Genomic DNA, 17,458 nt, shown 5'->3' with positions numbered 1-17,458 from the left:
GAAACGTTTAGTTGCAGTTATTGCTGCACAAGGGGGTCACACCGGATACTGAAAGCAAATGTTCACATACTTTTGCCACTCACAGATATGTAATATTGGATCATTTTTCTCAATAAATAAATGACCAAGTATAATATTTTTGTCTCATTTGTTTAACTGGGTTCTCTTTATCTACCTTTAGGACTTGTGTGAAAATCTGATGATGTTTTAGGTCATATTTATGCAGAAATATAGAAAATTCTAAAGGGTTCACAAACTTTCAAGCACCAGTGTATATGCCATGGTAAGTATGTTATTCCTATAGACTTTCGGTACAATGACTTGATTGACAACTGCCCAATCTTCATTGGCAGGAATATCAGGGGGATGCCATTTTCGCATCAAAACCCCCGTCTTTCAGGTAATGCCCAACTGGCACTTTGACAATTTCGTCATCAGAGAGAGCTTTTTCTCTCAATTCAGCAATTTCAGAATCCCTGATTTGCGCATTGATAAATTGCTTTCTCGACAGAGACAAATCATCAGACACGTGTACATTTTCACCTTGTGGTGAACTACCTACTGTAGGTCTGAACCTAGTATTGATCCAAGAAAAGTATCTGACAACTCCTCAAAACAGGAACTCTCACTGGAATCACTGCCTAACCCATGCCCTGTATGATCATGGTCATGATGTGGCGAGGTGCTAGATTGCACTGAATCCCCCTCTTCCTTAGTCTTTTTGGCCATAGCTCAGGTTACTGCACATGAAGGGAAACACTCAGAATCTAAATTAGACTCATCTTCAGTACTCGGCTGAGAAGTCAACTGAACAGAGGGGATAACTTTGCCTCCTGCAAGATCGTTGCCAAGCAAGACAGAAATGCCTTTAACAGGGAGACTGGACATAACCCCACTTTCACTTGTCCTGTAACCAATTCTGACTTCAAATACACAGAGTGTAGAGGTACGGTCACACTTCTACCCTCAATAACCTGAACCAGAGTGAAATCACCTTTTTCAGTGTCTTCACATTCACAGGAGGGCAATGCCTCTTTCAACAAGAGCGACTGGGAAGCCCCAGTATCGCGAAGGATTTGAATGGGTTGAGGAGCAGAATTCTCAGTTTGGGAAACCAATCCTTCTGACACAAATAGTAGGAACTCTTTCCTAAGAAGATCAGATGATTCAGCCTTTTTGACATCATAAGGACACAATGATTTACTTGAACCCATTTCAATAGGCATTTCTGTGAAAGACTTCACCAGAGCATTAGGTGAGGCCTCTTTTTCTTTCTTCCTCTTAAAAGTTATGCACTCGGACAAGACATGGCCTGGTTTCTTGCAATAATGACAAGTAATACCTGTAGGCATCTTCTTTTTGGTGTTACTATTTTTGTTGTCATTAATTTTGTTTTTAATTTCAACACCCTTGCCTTTAACATCCGTTATCTGCACTGAAATGGGTTTACGAGTGTCCCTTTTAGGAGGGTATGGCCTGTCGTGAGATCTGAACTTTGACTTGTGGGTCAGTGCATACTCGTGCTAATTTGGCAGCTTCTTGAAGTGTCAAGGCATCTTTCTCATCAAGATAAGCCTTAATATCATCCTTGACACATCGCTTAAATTCTTCCACCAACATCAAGTCTTTCAACATCTTGAAATCACCATTAATGGCTCTGGATGTACACCAGCGTTCAAAGTACACCTCTTTTATCATAAGCAAATTCAACATGTGTCTGGCTCTCAATCTTCCTGAGACCCCTAAATTTCTGTCTGTAAGCCTCTGGAACTAATTCGTAAGTTGTCAAAATGGCTTGTTTTAACCACATCATACTTCGAGGCATCATCGACAGGCAAAGCTGAATAAGCTTGTTGTGCTTTTCCTTTGATTACGCTTTGAAGCATCAATGGCCAATATTCTTTAGGCCACTTTAAACTCTCTGCAACCTTCTCAAAGTGTTGGAAGTATTTATCTCCCTCCATCTCATCAAACGGGGAAACCAACCTCACTCCTCTGCTAGCACAAAACTTGTTAGCCATTCCTGGGTCTGTTTTTCCTAGCTTTGCGAACACTTTGTTTCTCCAGTTTTTCTCTTTCCAACGCTAATTTCTCTCTTTCCATCACCATTCTTTCTTTTTCAAGCCTTTCTTGTCTCGCTTTCTCTTTCCAGTGCCATTCTCTCTTTTTCCATCTCTAATTCAAACTTTACTTGTCTCTTTTTCTTCTTTCTCTCATTCCAATCTCAATTTCTCCAATTCAAACTGTCTGTCTTTCTTTTTCTCTTTCATCCACGCGTTCTTTTTCTTTTTCCCTTTCTAACTGCATCAGACGAATTTTTAACTCGATGTCTTGGCAGGTTTAGGCTCATCAGTCTCCAGACAGAACTAAATCTTCACTTGTGAACACACTCATCATAATAGTGTTGAGCTATCAACCTAGCAATTTTAGCTTTTTTGTAGCTTGTACAGTATTCACATCAGCTAGGTTTAGCGACTTGGCAACTTCCAGTAAGTCAGCTTTCTTCAAATCCTGCAGACCCTTAACAGCTGGTAATCCCAAGAAATCTTGCACTGCTGCCGCCATAATGAAAGGAAAAAAAGTCTCTTAGATTCAATATTTTGACTATTCAGAATTTCTTAAACAAAAGCCAATGACTCAATAATAGTGATAAAGATCCTGGACAAGCCCCCCAATTTTGTTACGTGTTAAGGCAATAGCAAATGCAGGACAGAGTTATGGTTAAATTTTCAGTCTTTTTATCTTAACCTGAAATGCAGCCCATTTACAATTCACAACCCAATCATTTCACCTAGGTCTAGGTCCCCAAACAAAGATTTCACATTCATACCAAAACAAAATTCGCAATACCATGATAAAACATCTTACTGTCCTTTAGGCATCGCTATCAGGTGCACCACATGTGCGAGAGTGTCTTTGGCATGGTCCTATATGTCCGACCGCGGTGTAGCGGTGTCCAAGGCGATCCACATGGTTCGGCAAACATCCCTATCACAGTCCGCGAGGTAAATCCAAATCTAAAAGTCCACTCTTGCACAAACAGCGGCTCCAAGAGAGTCCATCGCCTTAACAAAGTGCTCCAATGCTTTCAGTAGCAATCCAACGAGGTAACGTGTTCTGATGCATCCAAAATTACCCGGAGACCACAAGTGAGCAAGAAAAATGTTCCTCCTGGAATCCTCCCATGATTCAGTTCACGTGTATTTGCGGGTAATCACGGATAGGCCAATCGCGACGCTGCATTCTCAAGTAGTTCTGCTTACACTCAATTAACCTTTGGCTGAACTCTTGGCCTCCTGGCAAACTATTTCCTTCTAAATTCTAAACTCCGCCCTGGCCCATACTCTGCACACGCAAAGTGGGCGAGAATGAAACCGACATTGGAATAGGAAAAAAATGTAAAGTTACAATGTTCTTAACGTTACACATAAACAATATTATGCCAAAATAAAATGTACGATCATGTGAAAATGGAAAATAAGAATACAGTCATGTAAAAATTAAAGTTATAAATCTTTATCCATCACAGTTCAAAATAGTCGTTTGTACATGTAGTGCGTTGTATTAATATTGTCCTTTTATTCTAAGTTCAGGAAAGGCTTATAATATTTGTGTTTTCTGCCATATTGGTTAAATAGTGATGAAATGCTGTAAAGTGGCGGCACGGTGGTGTAGTGGTTAGCGCTGTCGCCTCACAGCAAGAAGGTCCGGGTTCAAGCCCAGCAGCCAGCAAGGGCCTTTCTGTGTGGAGTTTGCATGTTCTCCCCGTGTCCGCGTGGGTTTCCTCCAGGTGCTCCGGTTTCCCCCACAGTCCAAAGGCATGCAGGTTAGGTTAACTGGTGACTCTAAATTGACCGTAGGTGTGAATGTGAGCGTGAATGGTTGTTTGTCTCTGTGTCAGCCCTGCAATGACCTGGCGACTTATCCAGGGTGTACCCCGCCTCTCACCCATAGTCAGCTGGGATAGGCTCCAGCTTGCCTGCAACCCTGTAGGACAGGATAAGCGGCTACAGATAATGGACGGATGGATGCTGTAAAGCTGCTGTTTCCTACTCTTTCAGGCAAATTAATTATATAGCCATGACAGTTTTAATAAGTAAATGTGCAAAATTTCTAACATAATTTTATAGTTTTTCATCAATGTAGTTGCCTGTAATATTGCTTCAGGCCAGTTTCCAATTCAAGCAGACATTGCTTACCCACAGAGAAGATGCACTGTGCACTTCTGAAGATGCTTTTTGTCTGCACTCTTCATTTCCTCCTCCCTCAAGCTCGTGGACGAGTTGATTGGATAAGCTTGGCTGCTGGCGAAAAAGCTCTAGGAGTCAGAAAGGAAGGCCAAATAGCCTTTACCTGTCAGTCAAGATCAATTCCAGCACTCTGTGTGCACCGGGGGAAAAGTGTCATCCTTCCCTATGCACATCTCAGCCGTGGAACGGCCGGGGTTGTGGGTGGGGAGGGTTTTTGGCAGGATTGCGTGAGATTTCCATATAGACCTATACGCAGTTTTCATGCTGATATCTGATGCTGCACCTGTGGCTCTGGTGCAAACGCCATAAACCTGCACAATGCGAGGCACAAGCAAATCTCCATTGCCCTGGAAAAGTACAATAAACCACTAATGATCCAAGTGCCGAGCTCCAAATGGCACGCTTTAAATGTCAGGCTCCAATTATAGCAGGTTTTGCTGCAATATCCTCATCAGTGTCACGATTCATTAGGATTTTGGGCTCTGCTTGACCTCATTAGTGATTTTTCTCTCATTCCCCAGACTATTCATGTCGCCATCGTGTGCGCGGGGTACAACGCAAGCCGAGATGTGGTGACGCTGGTCAAGTCTGTGCTTTTTCATCGGTAAGTGAATCATCCATCATCCACTGACAAAACCGATGTCTGAATGAGTATAAAGTCATTAATGATCAACAGCTCATGGTAAGGCTGTGAGATTTCTTCTCTCACTGATCATTCACATAATCATTTTGGTTGCTACATATTGCATTATAACTATTTACACGATATACATTTGATACGATGAAATCATTCGTATGGAAAGAATCTCTGAATGGGTTTATCTGCAGTTTACAGCAATTACACTCGGAGCAATTAAACAATTATGAAGTGGAGCAGAGAAGACGTACACAGTCTTTGTGGTATTTAGATAATTTTGCAAAGTGCAAATTTTTCATTGCTTCCCTGTTCACGTGAGATGATTTGATGATTTCACAAGGTCACACTTATCTTAGATGCACATTTTAAAGCTGTTTTGTGCCATTAGTAATTTACTTATCAGGCAGAAATCAAATGCATATGCATATTTAATATGCGTACGTGGATAAATTGCCTGAGAAGTTGACTTGGAGGTCAGTAAATGTACGAAACTGAACTCTCATACTACAAGAACAGTATATGATTTATGATGTATAGCAAGTACTGTTTACTTTATCTGAGCAACTGAGTTCTTCAGGGAGAGAACGATACCCTGCAGGAAAAAGTCAATAAACAGCGAACAGGAAAATGCAGAATCGAACGGTTGCTTGAAGACTTGAATGTGAGGGTGTAGATGTGAAATCGTTTCATGAGATACTGCATAGTACCGCTGAAGCTCTGCCAGCGCTGACTTTGGCGGCTCCATTGATGTCTGTAAATGTGAAAAGTATCATTCACTTTATCTCACGTACACATCAAGGGAAAAGCAGAGGAAATGTTGGAAGATGCTGCCTTGGAATGCTGGAAACAAACTACGACCCTTGGTTTAAAACAATCGAATCGAATAGATGGATAGAGCAGTCTTTGGCAGGTGTTGTGGCAGATTTTTCTTAACTGATGCTTAAATTGATTTACAGTGGTGATTGAAAGTTAGTGAACCCTTTAGAATTTTCTATATTTCTACATAAATATGACCTAAAACATCATCAGATTTTCACACAAGTCCTAAAAGTAGATAAAGAGAACCCAGTTAAACAAATGAGACAAAATATTATACTTGGTCATTTATTTATTGAGGAAAATGATCCAATATTACATATCTGTGAGTGGCAAAAGTATGTGAACCTCTAGGATTAGCAGTTAATTTGAAGGTGAAATGAGAGTCAGGTGTTTTCAATCAATGGGATGACAATCAGGTGTGAGTGGGCACCCTGTTTTATTTAAAGAACAGGGATCTATCAAAGTCTGATCTTCACAACACGTTTGTGGAAGTGTATCATGGCACAAACAAAGATTTCTGAGGACCTCAGAAAAAGCATTGTTGATGCTCATCAGGCTGGAAAAGGTTACAAAACCATCTCTAAAGAGTTTGGACTCCACCAATCCACAGTCAGACAGATTGTGTACAAATGGAGGAAATTCCAGACCATTGTTACGCTCCCCAGGAGTGGTCGACCAACAAAGATCACTCCAAGAGCAAGGCGTGTAATAGTCGGCAAGGTCACAAAGGACCCAAGGGTAACTTCTAAGCAACTGAAGGCCTCTCTCACATTGGCTAATGTTCATGAGTCCACCATCAGGAGAACACTGAACAACAATGGTGTGCATGGCAGGATTGCAAGGAGAAAGCCACTGCTCTCCAAAAAGAACATTGCTGCTTGTCTGCAGTTTGCTAAAGATCACGTGGACAAGCCAGAAAACTATTGGAAAAATGTTTTGTGGATGGATGAGACGAAAATGGACCTTTTTGGTTTAAATGAGGAGAGTTATGTTTGGAGAAAGGAAAACTCTGCATTCCAGTGTAAGAACCTCATCCCATCTGCGAAATATGATGGTGGTAGTATCATGGTTTGGGCCTGTTTTGCTGTATCTGGGCCAGGATGGCTTGCCATCATTGATGAAACAATGAATTCTGAATTATACCAGTGAATTCTAAAGGAAAATATCAGGACATCTGTCCATGAACTGAATCTCAAGAGAAGGTGCGTCATGCAGCAAGACAACGACCCTAAGCACATAAGTGGTTCTACCAAAGAATGGTTAAAGAAGAATAAAGTTAATGTTTTGGAATGGCCAAGTCAAAGTCCTGACCTTAATCCAATCGAAATGTTGTGGAAGGACCTGAAGCGAGCAGTTCATGTGAGGAAACCCACCAACATCCCAGAGTTGAAGCTGTTCTGTACGGAGGAATGGGCTAAAATTCCTCCAAGCCGGTGTGCAGGACTGATCAACAGTTACCGCAAATGTTTAGTTGCAATTATTGCTGCACAAGGGGGTCACACCAGATACTGAAAGCAAAGGTTCACATACTTTTGCCACTCATAGATATGTAATATTGGATCATTTTTCTCAATAAATAAATGACCAAGTATAATATTTTTGTCTCATTTGTTTAACTGGGTTCTCTTTATCTACTTTTAGGACTTGTGTGAAAATCTGATGTTGTTTTAGGTCATATTTATGCAGAAATATAGAAAATTCTAAAGGGTTCACAAACTTTCAAGCACTACCGTACAGTCCAGTCTCCTCTTCATGTACAGTGCCACTAGTAGTACTGATCAGTGCTCCAAATATCCATATCTGTTGTCAGATTTAAACCCAAAGAGTGTTCACATTTAATCCAATCATTATACCCATGCAAACACTGGAAAACTCTGAAAAAGAAAAATTCTGAGGTGGAAATTCCAGCAATTTCTGCATGGTGTGTGCGTGCCAGCGTTGTAGTCGAGTCACTAAAGCTCAAGTCCGAGTCCAGTCTCGAGTCCCCAGTGTTCAAATCTGAGTCAAGTCCGAGTCATTAAAAAAAATTTTGAGTCGGGTCCAATATTGATCCAAGTCGAGTCCGAGTCCAACACTCCAACCGCACCATTTGATGGCGGCTGTTTTAGCACCATTAACATTAGTTTGTTCCTGAACATGACGTATGAACAGGTGAATCTGCTTCTCTTTATCAGGGAGTGTGAAGTATTCTGTCAGAGATGGTTGGGAGACGGATGTAAGTGCAGAAGGTGTTTATTAATACAAGTGAAGAGGGTAAACAATCCAGAACTGCAGGCAAAATCGTAAAACAGTGAAACAGGCAATAGGTCGAGCGAGGCACAAACAGGCTATCGTAGACTCTGCAGAATCAAAGACGAGAAACAGGAAATCAGGGATCAGGAAACCAAACAAGGAAATAAAGCTCGGTAATGTGTCAGCAACGCAACTCAATACTTCGCAAAGTGAGTGTTTTTTCACAGTTTTTATATCGGCGCACTGATTGCGCCTTAATCCTGTGCAGGTGCGAGTCATTTACAGCGTGCGCGCGTGTGCTGTCTGGAGCGCACCCCAGAGTCTATCTGATGCGTGCCTTGGTGCGTGCAGGTGTGACACTCTTGCACGAAATTAGTACAAAAATTAATGTAGATATAAATATCTTCTGCCACATTATTATGGCATGTTACAAAAAATAAAGAAAAAATCCGAGTCCTCGTCTCCAATTTACGAGCCCTAATGCAGTTAATGCACGAGTCCGAGTCAAGTCACGAGTCCTTAAAATTAGGGCACGAGTCAGACTTGAGTCTGAGTCCTGGATTTCAAGTCCTACAAGCAGTGTGTGTGTGTGAGTGAATGAATTCTGGTTCTAACAGTTCTTTAATAACCTCCATTACGTCACTCAAGTGCAAAATTCGTCTCAACTGCAGATGTCCAAGGGCCTGTTTTATTTTTCAAATAATGAATTTAATTGGTTGTATTTTCCAAAATATAAACAACCTAGTAGCTTAATTTAAACCAGTGTGACCCTGATGAGGCAGTTACTAAGGATGAATGAATGAACGCCATACCCATCCATCTACCGTATAGACCCCTTTCACTGACGTCACCCGAAACCGGAAGTAAACAGACCCTGCGACATTTTGGAAGACCAACAAACTCGTGATAACGGCAGCGGTATGTGAACCCACAAGAATAAAGTGGAGTAGCAAACGACTTAAACAAACAAATCTGAGCTGTTTTATTTATGATTTATTGGCCCAACAGTAGACTTGAAAGAAACCTGTGTGAGACTTGGCAAAAAACTGTGGATATAATGGATAAGTCTGTGCATGATCTGCGGACACTTTGAGGTAAGCAAACGCAAGAAATTCAGATTTAAAACATGCTACATTGGCCCCAAGTTGATAACTGTATGAGGAGCAAGCCTCCCAGACTTCTACAATTTAATAATAATAATAATAATTTAGGATGGTTTGGGGCTTGCTCTCCCTCCTATTATATAAATAAAACATAGTTGTTGTGTAGGCATATATCATAAATACATATGTATAATTTGGATAAATTAACCTAAATTATGGATACCTTAATAGTAACAAAAAGTATTAATTTTTCAACTGAAAAGATATATTATTAAAAGATAAATATCAACAAGATTACCTTGGCCATAACTATGTGTAGGTTATTCTTAATAACAGCTGTAATATCACGACCCAAGCCACTAACAACATAATTGTAAGCCTGTAGCCCTTTGTAGGCTTTCAAGTCATCAGCAGTGTAGGCACTGGGTGTAAACAACAAATAGTTTACAATGTCTGGGTAGCAAACAGATGGCAGAATTGGTGTCCGGTCCTCCTTATGTATCTGACACGGAGAAATAATATAAATCGTGCTGCCTACCAGATTACAGTCGTCTGTTTTATTGTATCAGTACTAGTATCACTTACTATACTCATCAGTCATAGATTAGTCCAGTACAACATGACCAGCTTGCTTTTTTTCCATTTGACTGTCGCAAGTTTTTTCAGGCTGGTACAATCAAAAATTGAAAAAAGTTTTGGCCTACTAAACTAGTCCTCGATTCTACTAGTGTATTAATTGGAGTCGACATGAAAACATTAGGTAAAAACTTTAAACCAGTACAATCTCTTCTTCAAAGTTTCACCAAATGGTTTTATTTATGCAATTTAAAGCTCATAATACTGTATAACTTTGGTCGAGAGCAAAAACATGGCTGAATCCTGAATGACTCCTATTTGTTTAAATAGGGCACTACATAGGCGGCAGAACGTAGTTTCTTTTTCCCTGCCATGGAAGCGCACTTGTATACGGAGGAGGAAAGCAATTTGCATTACAGCCGTGAGGCGGCTCGGCTCGGTTTTCCCTTTCGGGCGCTCTCGTTTTCTGTTAGAATTTGGTAAAGAAAAAAATATATATATTATTTACCAGCTTACCGGGTCCATTAACATAAATCTGACAGCTGACAAGGTCGGGATATAAACGAACTTTTGCGTTAAACTGTGTGCTTGGAGTCACATAATTTTTTCTAAGTCTTATCATATGGGTCAAACCCATCAATCACAGCCAGTTTCTCCACATACCGTGCCCTTTCTGCAACTGGTAATGTACTCACATAACCCGAATTATCATCCATCGTGTCACTTTACTCTCGCTCGTACTTTGTTTTATATTGTGAATGCATGTACTTGGCCTTCCAATATGGCGCCTAACAAAATCTCGCGGCGCGGTGACGTCATGTGAAGGAGGCTTATCCGTCAAGGTTACAGGGGAAGCTGGAGCCAATCCCAGCTGACTTCAGGTGACAGGCAGGGTACCCCCTGGGGAGGTCACCAATCGAATAACCATTCACTTTCTCACGCGCGCGCACACACACACACACACACACACACACACGGTGTGTTTAGCCAGTTGACCTCATCCACATGTCTTTGGACTTTGGGAGGAAACACGGGAAAACATGGAAACTCCACACAGGCTGTGAGGTTTGAACCCAGAACGCTGTTGCTGTGAGGTGACAGTGCTAACCGCTGTATCTCTGTGCCGCCTGAACCGCATGTGTCCAGATTAATGCATCTGATCTGTCCTTGTCCCCCTGAGTTTCATAGATGACTGCTAGTTTGTGCCCACATAAAAGATAAAAGTAAAAACCTCCTGTTTGTGTGACTTCTTTAACGTGTCCCACTGAATCCCAGTCCTGAGTCGCACTCTGGTCTCAACCAGATGCTGTGCAAACCTTCCCAGCCTTCTGGAAAAAAAAAAAAAAGGAAAACCTCAAAAAAAAAAAAAAGCGCGTCTCCTACCGTATGTCTATATGTATTTGTTCATGTTAGGTTTTCTACATCTCAGACCTTACCTATAGACTTAAAGTGCATGTTCTAGTCTTGCTAGAAAATACTAATCTTCGAGATGTACCTCAAAGTTAGATATCTAAGAAGCTAACATTAGGATGTGTCTTAAAACTAGTTCATTATCTAAGCCATGAGAAAAGGAATGCCACTAGTTACCAGGTTAGTAAACAGTCGTGCCATTACAGACATGCACATACAGACATAATGTACTGAAAACTGAAATACGTCTTTTAGTAATGCCGTGAATTGTTCATATTGTCTTAGTCCTAATTGCATTACAGGAAGAAAAAGATTCTTTCTTTCTTTCTTGCTCGCTCTGGTGGAAAGTGAGCGAGTGTGACGAAGCTGGATGACTCTAGTCTGTGCCCACCTGTGTTCAGGATCAGCCTGCTTTTGCTCAGATCTCAGTCCTAAATAATGTCCCCTCTTGCCCAGCTCTCCAGATTCTATTGAAACTAAATAATGGGCTGATTATCGTCATTAGTGCAACATGGCCGATCTGAACAGTGCGAAACTCTGGGGACGTCTCATGCCTGGTTTCTGAGAATTCTTGGTTAATCGGTGTGTGTGTGTGTGTGTGTGTGTGTGTGTGTGTGTGTGTGTGTTTTTTTTTCCCGGACTGGACTGTGAAGTGAATGATTGATTGATTAAATTCCTTTCCCATGTAAAATAAATGAACAAACAAATATTAAAAATAGCGTCCTATTATACCAGGGATTTGCAGGGAAATTATGTGCCTGCTTGGACTAGACTTTGTGTCACGTTGTGCCTGCCACAGGGGAAAAAACAACAACAACATGGATCCAAAATAAGATTTCAAAAGAACATCAAAATAAATTACATATTTTGACATGTTGACATCAGCTCAAGAAAACTGTTGTATTTGTTTGTCGGTCTGACAGCTGCCACAAAGGCTCGGGTTTTGGGTTCTTTTTTTTTCTTTCTTTCCCCTGTCCAGAGCTCTTACTCTTGGTGGCCGTTGAGGGCCGATAGAACGCCACACTGAGGAAAATAACCCACACGTGGAAGCAGATTCTAATGGGACTCCTACTAAAGCGTGTTTATAGATCACAGGCTAATTAGGCTCAATTTGTGCAATGCTTTTAGAGGCACAAAAACAAACAAGGCTAAAGCTGCTCTTCAAAACATCAGTCTAATGGGAGTAATCCCAGAGTGCCGAGCCGCAGGTCAAACCAGGACACCTTTTTCGACGAGGAAAGTAAATTGATAGTAGACTCCTGTCTGAAGAATCAAACTTGTGTCCTTAACAGGCTTGTAGTGCTCAAGTCCAGGACTCAGACTCAAGTCCGACTTGTGCCCTAATTTTAAGGACTCGTGACTCGACTTGGACTCGTGCATTAACTGCATTTGGACTCGTAAATTGGAGACGAGGACTCTGATTTTTTCTTTATTTTTTGTAACATGCCATAATAATGTGGCATAAGATATTTATAGTTACATTAATTTTTGTTCTAATTTCATGTAAGAGTGTCACACCTGCGTGCCTTGGCGCGTGCATCAGATAGACTCTCAGGTGCACTCCGGACAGTGCACGTGCCAAGCGGACTCGTAAATGACTCACACCTGCACAGGATTAAGGCCCAATCAGTGCGCCTATATAAAAACTGTGAAAACACACTTACTTTGCGAAGTATTGAATTGCGTTGCTGACACATTACCGAGCCTTATTTCCTTGTTTGGTTTCCTGATCCCTGATTTCCTGTTTCTCGTCTTTGATTCTGCAGAGTCTACGATAGCCTGTTTGTGCGTCGCTCGAGCTATTGCCTGTTTCACTGTTTTACGATTTTGCCTGCCGTTCTGGATTGTTTACCCTCTTCACTTGTATTAATAAACACCTTCTGCACTTGCATCCATCTCCCAACCATCTCTGACAGAATACTTCACACTCCCTGATAAAGAGAAGCACATTCACCTGTTCATACGTCATGTTCAGGAACACACTAATGTTAATGGCGCTAAAACAGCCGCCGTCAAATGGTGCGGTTGGAGTGTTGGACTCGACTTGGATCAATATTGGACCCGACTCGAATTTTTTTTTTTTAATGACTTGGACTTGAACACTGGGGACTTGAGGTTTAGTGACTCGACTACAACACTGGTCCTTAGTATTATAAGGTTTCATCTGAGTGAAGAGCCATTTTGAGATCTCTCTCTTTAGTATTCGGCCTGATGGCAGGTCCAGCTCAGACGTCCATCAGTGTTTCTAGGGAGCATTACAGTAGTGGTTTCCTGTTGCTTTCTACTTGATTATTATAGAGGTTGATGGATCTACTTGATTATTACAGAGACAAACAACCATCCACGCTCACATTCACACCTACAGTCAATTTAGAGTCACCAGTTAACCTAACCTGCATGTCTTTGGACTGTGGGGGAAACCGGAGCACCCGGAGGAAACCCACGCGGACACGGGGAGAACATGCAAACTCCGCACAGAAAGGCCCTCGCCGGCCACGGGGCTCGAACCCGGACCTTCTTGCTGTGAGGCGACAGCGCTAACCACTACACCACCATGCCGCCCGTTCTGAGATCTAGGACATTAAAGTTTTAACATTCCAGCTGTGAAAAATCTAAAATGGTCAAATGTTCGTTTTCAGTTTAATAACTGTCACACTTCAAATTTCCATTATAAAAATCTGAGATTATTAGAAAGTGCATTTTTGAACAGGAGCCAAACATGAAGAACCTTATTCTTCTGTAAGATCATGTACTGGTTGGTTTCATCATTTTCTCTCTGGCTGTTTTTTTTTTTTCTTCTGAAGCAATATCTTTAAGTAATAAACTAATAAATAGAAATGTAGTGAGTAGAGAAAGATATTTTCAGAGCGTAAGAGCACATATAAGCCGGCTTTTCAGTACATTTGTTCATGTATCCTGTAAGATCTACGTAAAATACCAACATATTTCACTTTTGACTTTGAAGTTGCTTTAACACTCTTATAAGTGTGTACAATTATGCTCATAGCCTGTGTTGGGTTTTTGTTTGTTTGTCATTTTTTTTGGTTACCCACATTCCATCTTCTTCATTATTTATGTGATGCTATGCAAATAACATTCACTACCTGGTGCAATATTCTATTTCTATTTCAGTTGCCAGTATTTTATTAGTGCAATATTTCTACTTCAGTTGAATTTATATTCTTATTTAAGTTCTGTTCTTATTTTGTGGTGTAATATTGTGTACATGGTGCATGTTTTTACTTTATATATTTTCCTATAGTTTTTTTTTTAAATACTTTTATTGCACTCTATTTTTTTGGTCACTGTTTATTCCTGACTCTTTTTCTATTTACGAGCTGCTGAAACATGTAAATTTCCCCACCGAGGGATGTTATTCATTTCAGTTTATCTTGCATTTTTCCTAAACAAATTATTTAATGTTGAACTTTAATTATAAAATGTAATGGCATTAAAATACATTCGAACATGTTTCTGTGCACCCAAACAAATAGGTGTTAGCAGTCTTAGAAAACTGACCCTGATAAAGCTGAAGCCCATTGCATGTACACTACCGTTCAAAAGTTTGGGGTCACCCAGACAATTTTGTGTTTTCCATGAAAAGTCACACTTTTATTTACCACCATAAGTTGTAAAATGAATAGAAAATATAGTCAAGACATTTTTCTGGCCATTTTGAGCATTTAATCGACCCCACAAATGTGATGCTCCAGAAACTCAATCTGCTCAAAGGAAGGTCAGTTTTATAGCTTCTCTAAAGAGCTCAACTGTTTTCAGCTGTGCTAACATGATTGTACAAGGGTTTTCTAATCATCCATTAGCCTTCTGAGGCAATGAGCAAACACATTGTACCATTAGAACACTGGAGTGAGAGTTGCTGGAAATGGGCCTCTATACACCTATGGAGATATTGCACCAAAAACCAGACATTTGCAGCTAGAAGAGTCATTTATCAAATCAAATCAAGTTTATTTGTACAGCGCTTTTAACAATAAACATTGTCGCAAAGCAGCTTTACAGAATTTGAACGACTTAAAACATGAGCTAATTTTATCCCTAATCTATCCCCAATGAGCAAGCCTGTGGCGACGGTGGCAAGGAAAAACTCCCTCAGACGACATGAGGAAGAAACCTCGAGAGGAACCAGACTCAAAAGGGAACCCATCCTCATTTGGGCAACAACAGACAGCCTGACTATAATATTAACAGTTTTAACAGGTATAACCCTCAACTGTCCTCATGGGGCCGTCCTTCACAGGAGTGGGGCGATAAAACTCCGACCAGACACAGGGCACCAGGATGGATCAAGCAGGTCCGAGGGACAGAAGAGGCCAGCATCTCAATCCCAGGATCAACATGTAACTCAGAGGGACAGATGGGGGGGGGGAGAGAATTTACCACATTAGCAATGTATAGAGTGGATTTCTGATTAGTTTAAAGTGATCTTCATTGAAAAGAACAGTGCTTTTCTTTCAAAAATAAGGACATTTCAAAGTGACCCCAAACTTTTGAACGGTAGTGTAGCTCGCTAGTGTTGGTAATATTTACCCAGATATTATTTAATGTTGACCACAAAATGGCTTTCTGCTGTGATTAAGGCTTTCTCATGTGACAGAAGGTTTATACTTTAATAAACCAGCGAGTATTGTAGACCTGTACTCATTTTATACACTTTTTATTACATGGAGCGAATGGAGACGGAACAGTATGTAAATAGAGAGAGGATATAGATTTGACGAGGCTGCCTGTGTTCTCTTCATCCAGTGTTCACCTGGGATGATGGTGATTGGCTGGTAGAGAGAACCTTATAAAACCTTATAAAATGTTTATCTGTGAGTTTAGAGAGAGAACTTTTTTTTCCTCACTAAATATGACACTAAAAACTTTAAAATAATAATGAAATAAATAACACCAAAGGACATCCCCAAGGTACCCATCAATGATGACATTTATCTGGTGAACTTTTTTTTTTTACCAAAATGCAAAATAACACCCTACAATACTGAGGGAATGAAGTGTGTGTGTGTGTGTGTGTGTGTGTGTGTGTGTGTGTGTGTGTGTGTGGCAGACGGAACCCCCTTCACTTCCACTTCATCACAGACTCCATCGCCAAACAGATCCTGGCGTCCCTCTTCCACACCTGGATGGTGCCAGCTGTCCGAGTGGACTTTTATGACGCTGACGAATTGAAGGTGAGTCATTTGCTTTGATACTCGATAAGACATTTAAAATGTCTATTTTATTAATCATATTCACAGGTTTGAATTTGATTAAAATTACATATATATTAGCTCTGTATTGAATAAATATTGCATGTGTGTTTGCGCTAGTCTGAGGTGTCGTGGATCCCCAACAAACATTACTCGGGTATCTACGGCCTGATGAAGCTGGTTCTGACTAAAACACTGCCATCAGACCTGCAGAAAGTCATCGTTCTCGATACCGACATCACCTTCGCCACAGACATCGCTGAGCTGTGGGCTGTCTTTCACAAATTCAGAGGTATTCAGCAAACTTAACACAGTTTCCGGTCCGGTAACAGCAGCTGTTAAAACTAAACTGCACTTTCCAAGTCAGTGGTTGAGTTCAGGATGAATGACATTGACTTGTCATGTGGATATCCTGTTTCGAGTTCAATTTATCTCTTCTTTCTATTGTTACATCATTGTTTTTTGTTTTATCCAGCTTACAGTATCTGAGGTATGAGGCCTCATACTTTTTGATCAGTCCAGTAAATCATTTTGGACTCTCTCTCTCTCTCTCTCTCTCTCTCTCTCTCTCTCTCTCTTTTTTCTCCCTTTACTTATTTCTAACTTCACAATTCTGCCATAACCAGGGCTGAACAAATGATTATCCCGGTTGCTCTGGATAAACACATTGTATTACACTTCCATTCTGTTCAGGCTGTTCATTTTTATTCATAGTTGCCTAGCAAACAAACCGGTTCAACAACCAGGAAAATAAAAACTCTGCCTCCTATTGACTTTTTCAAAATGAAAGTTGGTATTTGGTTCAACATGATGCTTTCCAGTGTGGTTCCGATGCAGCTCAATGCTGTGACTATAGCTTACACTTCTGAATCCCACTGCCTCCTGCACTTCACACCTCGGCCAAGTTGGGATCTAGCTGAACGGAGAGTGATTTTTCTCGGCAGGTTAATTATCCTGCACGGATAACAGAAGCTCTTTTCAGAATCAGGAATACACAGGTATTTGGAAACTCTGGCAAAACTAAGCAAAATAAGTTCTAGTGCAAAGTCTTTTATAGAAGTCTCCTTACAACAAAGTTGCCTTGTGTCAAGAGACAATAAAGACACTAAACAGAAATGAATATCTTGTATATGTGATGTTAGGAGAGAATACCGCAGCTCTTAGCCAAAATATTGGTGAATTTTTGTACAGGGCCCAACCACATTGTGCTTTCCTAGAAAC

The 17,458-nt window shown here is 40.7% G+C and overlaps 1 protein-coding gene across 4 annotated transcripts in view; it reads left to right on the top strand.

The window, feature by feature from the left end:
* The window catches only part of LOC132869735 (xylosyl- and glucuronyltransferase LARGE1), a 284,001-nt gene that overhangs the window by 136,799 nt on the left and 129,744 nt on the right, over positions 1–17,458 (top strand). For all 4 annotated transcript variants that reach the window (XM_060903111.1, XM_060903110.1, XM_060903109.1 and 1 more), the window contains exons 4-6: positions 4,772–4,854; positions 16,096–16,219; positions 16,358–16,529. In XM_060903111.1, the coding sequence (XP_060759094.1) occupies positions 4,772–4,854; positions 16,096–16,219; positions 16,358–16,529 (379 nt within the window). The remainder of the gene's footprint in view (positions 1–4,771; positions 4,855–16,095; positions 16,220–16,357; positions 16,530–17,458) is intronic.

The sequence above is a fragment of the Neoarius graeffei genome, chromosome 21 (genome assembly GCF_027579695.1).
Source record: "Neoarius graeffei isolate fNeoGra1 chromosome 21, fNeoGra1.pri, whole genome shotgun sequence".
Lineage (NCBI taxonomy): Eukaryota > Metazoa > Chordata > Actinopteri > Siluriformes > Ariidae > Neoarius > Neoarius graeffei.
The sequence above is the reverse complement of the archived record's forward strand: the minus strand, read 5'-3'. Positions and strand labels throughout refer to the sequence as shown.